The following is a 13,026-nucleotide window of genomic DNA, read 5'->3' on the forward strand; positions in this document are numbered from 1 at the left end:
TGCGAGAATCAATCTTTCAAAGCATGGTCCACAGTAATTCCTAACCATTCTGATTTAAGTTCCTTGCGTTGCCTAATAAAGACCAAGAAGCTGATGGTCAATCATTGATCTTTACATTTTTTTAATGCAAGGCAGTGTACAAAACAATCTAACATATTAACTCTTCAACAAAACCACAAAAATCTCCTAATAAAGCCAGCACACGATTCTCAAGCATGAACTCTCCCTAGAAGCTTAAATGACTAAACTGAGGCTATTGTACTTTGGTCACATTATGAGAAGGCAAGAGTCACTGAAAAGGACGATAATGCTAGGAAAAGTGCAGGCAACAGGAAAAGAGGAAGACCCAACATGAGATGGACTGACTCAAAAAAGGAAACCATGGCCCAGTCTGCAAGACCTGAGCAAGGCTGGTAACGATAGGACATTTTGGAGGATATTAATTCATAGGGTCACCATGAGTCAGAAGTGCCGTGATGGCACTTAACACACACATCTCTCTCTCTCACACACACATACACACAATTCTCCTTATATATACCTAACAGAAGCAAGTACAAACAAGAAAGGAAATCACCTCCCAAAATCTAATGAAGGAAATGCTCAAACTAGATTTCACTGGAGAGAGAAAACAGAAACAGATACCATAATATTGCTCCACTGCCTAACCATAGTTGGATAATTAGAAGCACTGCCTAACCATAGTTGGGTAATTAGAAGCAGTCTAACAGCTTGCACACTTACTTCTGCCTTCTCATACTGGCATTCACTCCTTCTTTCAGTTTTGGAATTACAGGTGATCTGAGTTTCCATGGATACAATGAGGGAGGCAATTTTTGACAATTGCCATAGCAGCCCAAAACACTGCCTGAAGTACTGCTCCTGGGGGACACAGGAGCCACAGAAAATAGCTTAGGGGGGAATCAGAGGTCTCCCACATGAGGGGAGAATAGTGTAAATAGCCCTTGTCCCACGGAAATCCTTGGCCCACGGAAATCTAGGTGGAATCCAAGTAGGGTTGCCAGGTCTGAGTTGAAAAATACCTGGAGAATTTGGGGTTGGATCTGGGAGAGGAAGGGGTTGGGGGGGGGCTCAGCATGGTAATAAATGGTACAATGCTATAGAGTCCACCATTCAAAGCAGCCATTTTCTCCAGGGGAGTTGATCTCTGTCAGCTGGTGATCAGCTGTAAAAGCGGAAGATCCCCAGGCCCCACATGAAGGCTGGCAACCCTAAATCCAAGCCAGTTAGTATTAGGGATGTACTGATACTTTTCTCAGCATCATTTTGCACTCACAGAAGCAAATTTAGGAAACTTTTATTTGTTTACTATGGTTAGCAAAGTGACTGATATTACACCGGGGGGGACTGGTCATTCAAGAAAGGAAAGGGAGAATGCCCAAGTAAGAGGAGAGCAGAGCTCATGGGGTACATTTATGCTTACATGATCAGGCCTAGGTGATTCCCAGTGCATTTCAAAGGGCATGACAGGACATATAAAAAGGAGCAGTCCTTTGAATATATATCATTAGCTCGGCAGAGTTTGATACATGTACGATATAGGACTTGAAAAAATTATAAATATAAAGGACTAATGGGAAATCCTAGATGGATAAAAGCAGTTATGCTATTTATTGCTTCTCTCTGATCACAAGCATCACATTTGAATTAGGCCATAATCTTGTTTCTTCAATGTCCAATAAAAGCGGAAATGTTTTCTATCAAGCTACCTAACCAAAAGCGGCATTATTTCAATCTTTCCACTAACTCATCCTTGACAATCCTTTAACTAGCTTAGTAAAATAATTCTGAAACAATATTATGCCCACATATGACAATCTTTATTTTTGTTACAGGAATGGGTTTCAAAAATCCTCAGAGCTGTACAATACATATCATGTGCACAGATTAAAAATTAATAATTTCCAATTTTGCAGCAACCTGTTGTTTCCAAACTACACTTTGTCCTCTTGCCTCCAAACAATGATTAAATTATGGTTTCAAATTATGATTTAGAGAACAAACCAGTTTGTAATTTGGATGAAATGGTAAACTACAATTTGCCATGAAATCTGAAGTAATTAATTTCCAAAAGGGAAAAGGAAGGAGAGAAAATATGCAAGCCTGAGGATTTTCAAAGCTCATTCCCATAAGAGCCGGTGCATGACTTGTTGTGGCATATGACGTGCATCTCTGATGACCATGATGAAATATGAAAAACTGAATTCCTGCTCTTTTTTTTACCACATCGATCTATGGACTGATGGGGCTTTTATTCTGATGTCATATTATTTTTTACTTATTTCATTATATTTATACCCCACCCTCCGCAACTGGTTTTGTGTGTATAGGGTACTTTTAAAATCCCAATAACCACACATCTCTCTCACCATTAAGTATTTGCTGCTTTTGTGTTCAGCTAAAAACTCAAGAAACACACTGTGAATATTCAGTTTCCTGTCCCTGGCAGCATACTAGGTAGCTTGTATACTTGTGAGAGGCTAGCAGGAAGGACGGTTATTATTGTTTTTTAAAAGGCCAAAAAGCACAAAGTCACTGCCTAGGGCTAACCATATCATAAAATTCCAAGAACTGGATGCCCACAGTTGCAGGACCTTCTATATACATAGCTGAATCAATATATCCTATTCACAACAACTTCTCAGAAGGCCCACACTAATTTTCTAGGGGGGGGGGGGGAAATGCATGTCATGGTTTAAGCTACATTTGCGTATCTATTTTGTCAGTTGAATGCAATTCTGGGGTTGCACCCTGTATGAGGCAACTATGAATAGCAAAGCACATGGAGAAGGTCTCTCAGTGAGCACTCTTTAATTATGAAACTTTCTTCCCTGAAGGTTTGATGAAGCTACATAATCTTCCCCAAAGAGTGAATGACCTTTGTAAATGTTTTCAGTGGCAATACAATAGTAGGGGAATCTTACAGGCACATATTTTGTGGTATCTTAATGAAAAATCTAAGTAAATATATTTATTGAAGTTGCTCAGGCATGGTCTTTGCAACTTCGTTGGTCAGTCAAGAAGAACACTTTGTCCAAGCTGCATAAAACCAGCTTCCAGTTCAATCAAGACAGCACACATGTTTACATGGTTAGTAAGGCTGAGTAGATAGCTCAGGACCATTTTGAGCTGTAATCTATGAAATGTGCATATGGAGGAAATTTTGTTGTTTCCAAGGTTGTTACTTCATGATTTATCTCAATGTAAAGCACAGAAGTAGATATATTTATTGTGCGCCTCGGCGTCTAGTCATGCCGGCCACATGACCACAGAAACATCTTTGGACAGCACTGGCTCTTCGGCTTGGAAACAGAGAAGAGCACCATATCCCTAGAGTCGGATTCGACTTGCTTTTGAGCAAGGGAAACCTTTACCTTTACCTAAAGCACAGAAATGTGTTTCTTCAAATTAACTGCACTGTTTCCCAGTACCATTTTAAAATAACTGACAAATTAGTTCTTAGACAATACATTCCAACTGAATAATTTCCTCTTCCCTTTACCTGAGAGGAAATAGTTTGACCACCTTAACATAACTTTTTGATGTGCCAAATCTGAATGGTGTATTCTATAAATATGAATTATTCAGAGCTCCTGTTGGTAGTTCTTCAAAGCCAAGAGTTTTTCAGAACTGGTGCAAGACTTATTTGGGCTAGGCTTTAAAAACATGATTATGCAACCACAGAATTATTTGAAATCTACAATTTTATACATCAAGTTTGTCTGTAGCAATATAAAAGACCAAGAGTCTAGTAGCACCTTAAAGACTAACAAAATTTCGTGAGTCAGTGCTCACTTCTTCAAATACAGTCAGAATGTGAGTCCATCTGTTGACTCAGAAACTTAGGAACTTCATATATCCTTATTTTTAGAAAGCTAGGCTTCCTAGACAGCTAGAAAAAGGCCACTTAACCTGCTACTGAGCTGGTTACATTCTGTGCTCATTGTACATATAGAAATCCCAGTTGTTTCTCATATCACTGCACATTACATATTTTTTCTTCTGTGCCAGCATTGCTAGAATCCTTTTCAGAAGTCATTCTAGTTGGTAGTGCAGTAAAAATACGTATGCACAGAAAGTTGTGTGCATTATCCATACTGGCAACAACTAAAACAAGAGTTGGCCCCAGAATGTCCACAGACCATCAAATGTAACAGTGCAGTTCTAAGCAAAGTTATCCTACAAGGTTACCTATAAGGTTTAGAAGGCTTGAGTGGTGATATATATGAACTTCAATAGGCAAGAGGAAAGCAGTATAGACTGGAACAGGACCAAAGAGAATGACTAGAGAGTTGTGGAAACACAAGAGGAATGTAAGGACTTAACAGGAGCAAAAAGGGGAATAAAGACTTAAAGAACTTTAGGAAGGGACAAAATGTAACAATTGCATTAGCTTAACAGAAAGATGCAATAGTGGACTTTGCTCCAATTCTATGGTAATTGTCCCAAGGAGCTTTAATAAGAGCTGTCGCATGGGAATCTACATTTCTGGAAAAACTCCAAATAGGAAGGAAGGAAGCCCATGACTCAGTTCAGGCAAGCAAGGTTTGCAGGATCAGAAGCCTGCTTCCTTCTTAAATAATGATTCCTTCAGTTCCAAGGTTTTCCTCTATTCTGCCATGTCATCCAAATCGTACAAGTATGGTTCATGTCAGTCTCCAAGCCACATTTTGCAGTCCCACTTCAATCCACAGTTTTAAGTCACAAGTTGGTGGTTGGCAGCAGTGTTCCCTCTAAGCTGAGTTAGTGTGAGCTAGCTCACAGTTTTTTAGCGTCCAGCTCACAGATTTTTGTCTTAGCTCAGGAAGGATGGCTCCAGAGCAAGCTAATTTATGCAGTAGCCAAATCAATCGCTCACAACTTTAATGCCAGTAGCTCACAAAGTAGAATTTTTGCTCACAAGACCCCAGAGGGAGTATTTGGAAGTAACTGTAATTGCCCAGTCAGGCAATATGACAAACTATGGTTAGCAGAAACTGGGGGGGGGGGGGGCGATCTCACACTAGATTGGGGAATTACCCCAACCCTTTGGCATTTAAAGGATCAGAATGTAACATGTGAACTGAGCCAAGGAAGCTTGCCACCTTGTTTTTCAGACAGGAATCTTCTGCCACTCAACAGCTGCACACTGCAGTGATTAGAATGTCAGAGTTAGGATCTGAGAGACCCAGGTTCAAACCCCACTCTGGGAAGAAACTTGCTGTGTGACCTTGAGCCAGTCACTCTAAGCTTCATAGGGGCTGTTGTCTGGATAAAAGAGCACAGAACAATGTATGCCACCCAGTGTGTCTTGGAGAAAATATGGGTTAAAAATGTACTAAAATAATAACACAACAGGTGGTTACATGACTGGCACATATCCCCCCAGTGGGGAAAAGCCCCATCGATTGAACTTCTGTCTATCCCACACATCTGTTAAAGTGAGAGAAGCCAAGCCCCAGCTTTCTTACAGCTCCCCACCAGTTCTTCTTTCAGGGGTTGCTCTCGACAGGCCCTGGTTCACCCAGGACCCTCCATCTCTTCAGCGGCTCAAACGGGGCTCCGGGACCTCTTTCCTCAGCAGGCCCCACTGAAACTTGTTGTCGTTCTCAAAGCCTCGTTGGCCTCCTTAGTTCTGGCGCCCCCATCTCAAGCCCTCCCTCATCCCGGTGAGGATCTACAGGGGAGCATCGTCGCCGGCTTCCTCACCAGCCCCCTCCAAGGACAAGAGGGGGAGAGAGACGCGGCGGAGGGATGTTTGTTTGCGTCGCGCTGCGCGCGAGCGGGTGTCATTCCGTCACTCACCGAAGTCCAGGAACTGCTTGATCGAGAGCGGCGACGGGGAAAAGCGGGAATAATACTCGAGCTGCTTGGGGATGGGGCTCTTCAGGAGCGCCCCGCACAGCCGCATGGTGAGCTAAGGAAGGGCGGGCGAAAGAGAGCGCGAGCGAGGTCGGGCCCCAGAACAACCGGCCGAGCAACCGTCTGGCGCGTGCGAAGACTCACGCACACAAACAGCGCAGGGGGCGGGGGAGGCCCTGGTGCCTGTCACGACGGCCCAGCGCCCGACAGCCAGGCTACTGCGCGGGGGCGGCGGCATGAGCCACCGCAGCCGCCTCCTCCCGATCGCCTCCTCTCATAGTAGGCGGCCGGGCACGGACCCTTCCCCCCTCCCCCCCACACTGCAAGCAGTAACCCGACTCGTCCTCGCCGATGGCTGCTTTGGCTTGGCACAGCAACTCCAGTCTGCGCCCGCCTTCCGGACCGACGCGGCTTTCTGACTGGGCAACAAGCAGCCGGCATCCTCGACCCTCCCTTCCTCCATTCGCCCGCCCACTCACCCCCCCAAAGTACCGCCTACCGTCGCTATGACAACTGAAACTGTGCGCAGGCGCCGAAGGGTATCCGTCGGTATCCGGGCCTACAGGCGGATCCGAAGCGAACACAGGCGCAGGTGCGCGACGGTCCCGAAATGTATACTGAGGGGGCATCGGTTCCTACTGGGACGTTATTTTTTATTGTTGCACAGAGAAGACAGAAAATGAACAAGGCGGGCCAAAGAAGCGACCTTGGCCCAAGGGAGCAGACTTTCCAATTTCCCGGGGGGGGGGGGGGGGGGGGGCTGGGGCTGGGCCAGAGGCATTGCTTTGCTAGGAGCAAGGGTGGCTCCCGGGGGAGGCTGAGTACCTTCCTGAAAATTTCGGCGGGGGCTGAAGCCCCGCCGCCCCCACGAAGATTACGCCTATGCCTTGGCCATCACACGCGAGAGGGGGAATTTGCCCCTAGGACTCCAAGGCCACCACCCCGGGGCTCAGAGAAGCGGAGGAACATTTCGCGCCTCCCCCCACCCTTGCCCCTGCCATTAGCGCTGCTGCCGCCACCGGCAGCCATAACTTTTTAAAGAGCCCCTGACAAGACCTGGGGGAGCCAGAATGACCTCTCTGGTGTGATGGCCGAGCGCCGTTGCCGTTGGGCCATCAGACGCGAGAGGTGGAATTAGCCCCTAGGACCCCAAGGTGGGATGTACTAAAAGGAAGGACAGGATTGCCCATTGGAAACAATGGGAGACGCTGGAAGGCCCATTGGAAATAATGGGAGTCAGGAATGCAAATTGACTTGCATGGACTCCATTGGAAAACATTAGGGTACAAGTAGAGTTGCAATAAAAATGCGGAATGGATTTTCCATTAGGGTCCCTGGGCCCAAATACACTACTCTGGGGATGGAAGGAGAGGCCACGGAGTGCAATGACAACCCCTGGGAGTAACACATGTGTTCAGGAACTGGGATGACAGGCCACAGAGTGGAATGACGGCCCCATGGTAGAGCAGGAGTGATCAGGGACTAGGATGACAGCCCACGGAGTGGAATGGCAGCCCCAGGGTGGAGCAGCAGTGTTCAGGCACTGGGTTCACAGGCCACGGAGTAGAATGACAGCCCCAGGGTGGAGCAGGAGTGTTCTGGTACTGGGATGACAGGGCCAAGAGTGGAATGACAGCCCCAGGGTGTACCAGGAGTGTTCTGGAACGGGGATGACAGGGTCAACAGTGGAATGACGGCCCCAGGGTGTACCAGGAGTGTTCTGGAACTGCAATGACAAGCCACGGAGTGGAATGACGACCCCAGGGTGCAGCAGGAGTGTTCTGGAACTGGGATAACCAACCACGGAGTGGAATGACGACCCCAGGGTGCAGCAGGAGTGTTCTGGAACTGGGATAACCAACCACGGAGTGGAATGACGACCCCAGGGTGCAGCAGGAGTGTTCTGGAACTGGGATAACCAACCACGGAGTGGAATGACGACCCCAGGGTGCAGCAGGAGTGTTCTGGAACTGGGATAACCAACCACGGAGTGGAATGACGACCCCAGGGTGCAGCAGGAGTGTTCTGGAACTGGGATAACCAACCACGGAGTGGAATGACGACCCCAGGGTGCAGCAGGAGTGTTCTGGAACTGGGATAACCAACCACGGAGTGGAATGACGACCCCAGGGTGCAGCAGGAGTGTTCTGGAACTGGGATAACCAACCACGGAGTGGAATGACGACCCCAGGGTGCAGCAGGAGTGTTCTGGAACTGGGATAACCAACCACGGAGTGGAATGACGACCCCAGGGTGCAGCAGGAGTGTTCTGGAACTGGGATAACCAACCACGGAGTGGAATGACGACCCCAGGGTGCAGCAGGAGTGTTCTGGAACTGGGATAACCAACCACGGAGTGGAATGACGACCCCAGGGTGCAGCAGGAGTGTTCTGGAACTGGGATAACCAACCACGGAGTGGAATGACGACCCCAGGGTGCAGCAGGAGTGTTCTGGAACTGGGATGACAGGCCACGGAGTGGCATGACGGCCCCAGGATGGAGCAAGAGTTTTCTTGAACTGCGATGACAGGGACAAGAATGGAATGACGGCCCCAGGGTGGAGCAGGAGGGTTCTGGGACTGGGATGACAGGCTACAGAGTGGAATGAGATCCCCAGGGTGTAGCAGGAGTATTCTGGGACTGGGATGAGAGGCCCCAGAGTGGGATGACAGGCCACAGAGTGGAATGACAGCCCCAGGGTGGAGCAGCAGTGTTCAGGCACTGGGTTGACAGGCCACGGAGTGGAATGACAGCCCCAGGGTGGAGCAGCAGTGTTCAGGCACTGGGTTGACAGGCCACGGAGTGGAATGACAGCCCCAGGGTGGAGCAGCAGTGTTCAGGCACTGGGTTGACAGGCCACGGAGTGGAATGACAGCCCCAGGGTGGAGCAGCAGTGTTCAGGCACTGGGTTGACAGGCCACGGAGTGGAATGACAGCCCCAGGGTGGAGCAGCAGTGTTCAGGCACTGGGTTGACAGGCCACGGAGTGGAATGACAGCCCCAGGGTGGAGCAGCAGTGTTCAGGCACTGGGTTGACAGGCCACGGAGTGGAATGACAGCCCCAGGGTGGAGCAGCAGTGTTCAGGCACTGGGTTGACAGGCCACGGAGTGGAATGACAGCCCCAGGGTGGAGCAGGAGGGTTCTGGGACTGGGATGACAGGCTACAGAGTGGAATGAGATCCCCAGGGTGTAGCAGGAGTATTCTGGGACTGGGATGAGAGGCCCCAGAGTGGGATGACAGGCCACAGAGTGGAGTGAACGCCTCGAGGTTTAGCAGCAGTGTTCTGGGACTGGAATGAGGGCCCCCAGAGTGGAATGACAGACCCAGGATGTAGCAGGAGTGCTCTTGGACTGGAATGACTTCCCCAGGAAGTGGTAGAAGTGTTCTGGAATTGGAGACCAATATGTGGAATGACAGCCCCTGGGAGTATTCTGGGAATAGAATGACAGGCTCCAAGGTAGATTGACAGTCCCTGGAAGTAGCAGGAGACTTATGGGCCTGGAATGGCAGTTCCTAGTATGGAAGGAGAGACCCTGGGTGTTGAGGCAGTTCTGCACAACTGGATTTGCAAACTGTAGAGTGAAGGACTTTACATTTAAATATTTCTGGAATGTGTGTAGCTACCACCAGATCAGCTCCATCTCAGCTCCTTTGTTTCCTTACAAATTCATGAGGTTGATGTGAACCTCCTCCTCCTTTGTCAATTATAAATCTTGCCCTTGTCCCTCTACCTGTTCCAGTGTCCAGTTCTGCTGCCTTTCTTACCTCCATGTTCCCTTCGTGTGTCACACTCTGCCTGCGTTCTTCGCACACTATTGCCTACTCTGTTGCCCACTGACCCAGAGACCCCCCTCCATAGTCTCTGTGAAATATTCCAACCTGTAGTCTAGCTCGGGGGCCTCCAACCTTTTTGAGCCTGCGACACCTTTGTAATTCTGACACACTATGCTGAATGCAGACACAAAATCTCTGCTGCAGGAGGTGGAGCCAGCCAGGAACGGATGGCCGCAGCGTACCTTCAGTCACTTAGTGATAACTTGTAGTCAGACCTCAGAGGGAACTTCCTATCATTTTGCTTTCAGTTCTTGTTTCTCAGATTGGTTTAGTCCAGAAGAGGCCAAGTGAATGAATGGAGTTTAGACTACTGCTACTGCATTCCAGCAGGTCTTCTAATTATCCATTTGAGATCAGATTGGCTGTGTAGATTTTTAGAACCGTTCATTTGGCAGAATCTGGCTCCCACCTTAGAAGATTGTCACTATGTGACTGAAGGTACATCCGTTCCTGGCTGGTTCCACTTCCTGTTGGCCCTGTCATCCCAGTTCCAGAACACTCCTGCTGCACCCTGGAGCTGTCATTCCACACTTGGCCCTGTCATCCCAGTTCCAGAACACTCCTGGTACACCCTGGGGCTGTCATTTCACTCCGTGGCCTGTTCCAACAGCCACAGCAGCAGCAACCATCCCTGAGCAGAGAATGGACTTACCCTTGGGAACTGTGGCTGCCATGCAAGGGAGCTCTGGATACTTCAGGGACCTCGCCTCAACACTCCCCCCCCCCGTTTCTTCTGTCTGTTTGGAAATAGTGGTGAGGACGCTGAGCGCAGCTCTGAGCCCGGCCGCACTTCACTCGTTTCATCTTTCTCCTGGTGAAGGGCTGCCAGCCAGCCCTGGTATCCTCCTGCTAATGCTCTGCTCGCCTGGCAGCCAGCCGACAGCCCACTAAGGTATGCTGTTGCCTCGCACAGCAGGTAAAGGTCCCAACGCCACCTGCTCCATGGTCTGGCCTGGCTGAGGCATCCTGAGGCCTCCTCCTTGCGCCTCCTCCAAGCTCAAGGGCTTGGCGTTGGTCGGGGGATCGGGCCTTGTGGCATCGCTCTGCAGGTTAGCCACTGCCTCATGGGCAGCCTCGCTTCCCCCAAGGCTCCATTGTGCCAGGCCAGTCTCCCATAGCCCGGGTGCTATTGCCCAGGTATGTGCTGGGGGAGTCTTGGAGCCAGGAGAAGGAAGGGGGAGAAGGAAGCTTCAGTGAGCCTTTCCAGAGCAGTTCTGGATGAGCCACTGAAAGAGGAAGGGGGGGGAGGATGCCTTGGCGAGGCTGTCTGGAGCAACTCCAGACAAGCCACCAAGAGGGAAGGAGTCAGTGGGTCTGGCAGCTGCAAGGGAGCCTGGGGAGAAAGTGTGTGTGGGGATATGAAATCCCCTCCCCGTGAGTATCGCAGGTGGGCGATGCTTGTAGCCTCTAGTGCACACAGGTGGTTGTCTGACTCTGGTAACCTGTCTCTGAGTCCCTGTCTCAGATGGTGCATCTTGAAGTGCCAGTGGTGGGTGTCACATTCTTTATGAATATCTTTCATGATCCAGAATGAACATTATTAACTATTTACATAACTTAGAAATCAGTATTAGAAGGAGCAGATTTACTCAGCTTATCTGCTCTGATGATGTAGGATCTACATGATGTTAAGCAGCACCCACTTAAAGTTCCCTTCCATAGAAAAAAAAAGTCATACATCAATAAACAGTTCTCCATTAGTCTCTGGGTTGCCTTCCTCAGCCTTGCAGATCTATGGGTCATGACCAGCATTTCAGCCTCCACTTTCTTTTGGTCGCTGCAGTTCTTGTATGTTGGCTGATGCACTTGATTACTGCCAAGCTTTCTTGATTCAGATAGCCCCTTCTTTTTTCTCTTCCTCTTTGGGAATCAGCTGTAGACCCCTCCCTATACATTTGTACATCATCAGTTCTCACCTCATGAGATCAAAGAGCTACTTCCTGAGTGACCACAGCACTTTGTCCCCATTAGGGATGGGCATGAACCAGCTCAGAAGCTAAGGTTCATGATGAATTTCAGATGGTTTGTGGTTTATGAAGTGAAGTTTGTGGCAGGTCAACTGGCACAAACTTTCCATGAACTTTCAAGCTGTTCCTAGAGGTTCTTGCTAGTTGGTGAATGTATACATTTCCAGACAGACTGTCTCTCCTCAATCAAAATGTTTACCAAACTTCAAAGCAGCAAGGGGCAGGAACTTCAAAGTAATGGAGGGAGGAGAATTTTGCAACCTTGGACTGCTTTTTTTCTTTTTGTATGTGGTTTCTGTGGGCTTCTACCAGAAGGATTGCCCATTTATCAGTTTCAAACTAGTCTTGTCAGTTTCAAGGGTTTCTGCCCTTTGCTAGCATTCCTTCCCCTTCCCTTCCCATTTTCTTGCACAGAGCTTGCAACCCACCCACCCCATTTGCAGTGTGATTCTGTGCTAGACATCAGTCCTGTTAAGCTGGCATTGCTACAATAATTAGTCAATGCAAAATTACAAAAATACAAAAATATAACAAATTTATTTGTGTTGTTTCAGATGATGTGACGAAATTCTCCAGAGTCAATCTTTCGTTTCGTAAGAACTTCTTCCAACATCAATAATCATCAAGATGTGTCTTCATTGATTCATGCGGATTCATCAATTTTCCTCAAAGGGAACCTCACTCCTTTCTAATACTCTTCAAAGCATATTCACAAATGCGGGCTGACTAATTACTGTAGACTTCTTTAGCAACTGATTAAAATAGTATATGCACGCTTTGCAGTATTTTTTCTTGTGTATTGGGTTATATGTACTGCAACCCCTCATTTTGATGGGCATTGCTACAATGGCACTGGATTCTGCTGGGCACTCTTTGATTGCACTGGTACTGCTGGGCACTCTGTACCAATATTGCACTGGTACTGCTAGGCTTGCAAAAATGCGCCCCCCACACCTTCATTTCTCCTGCAGAGATTCTCTGCCTTGACCTTAGTTTTGTTGGGTTTACACTGCCACAGTAGCACTGGTTCTGCTGGACATATCGTACTGGTTCTGCTGGGTTTGAACTGGGCTTTCTACTCTAGGGATTCTCTGGTTTGACATCACTCCTCTTTTGCTTGCATTGCCACAGTGGCAATGGGTTCTGCTGGGCACTAGTAAATTGCACTGGTTCTGCTGGGCTTGCAACCCTACCCCCTTGCTTGAAGTGTGATGCTGTGCTTCACATCAGTCCTGTTGAGCTGGCATTGCCACAATGACAGTGGGTTCCACTGGGGGGATGTACTGAAAGGAATGACAGGATTGCCCATTGGAAACAATGGGAGATACTTGAAGGTTAATTGAATATAATGAGAGCCAGGA

General features: G+C 48.2%; 1 protein-coding gene across 1 annotated transcript in view; it reads right to left on the bottom strand.

Annotated features, from left to right (window-relative positions):
• The window catches only part of PDK3 (pyruvate dehydrogenase kinase 3), a 77,103-nt gene extending 70,898 nt beyond the window's left edge, over positions 1–6,205 (bottom strand). The window contains exon 1 of the mRNA XM_015415446.1: positions 5,806–6,205. Coding sequence (XP_015270932.1) covers positions 5,806–5,911 — 106 coding nt within the window. The 5' untranslated portion in view covers positions 5,912–6,205. The remainder of the gene's footprint in view (positions 1–5,805) is intronic.
• Between the last annotated feature and the right edge of the window lie 6,821 nt (positions 6,206–13,026).

The sequence above is a fragment of the Gekko japonicus genome, unplaced genomic scaffold, assembly GCF_001447785.1.
Source record: "Gekko japonicus isolate JY-2015 unplaced genomic scaffold, Gekko_japonicus_V1.1 scaffold1295, whole genome shotgun sequence".
In the NCBI taxonomy this organism is placed as follows: domain Eukaryota; kingdom Metazoa; phylum Chordata; class Lepidosauria; order Squamata; family Gekkonidae; genus Gekko; species Gekko japonicus.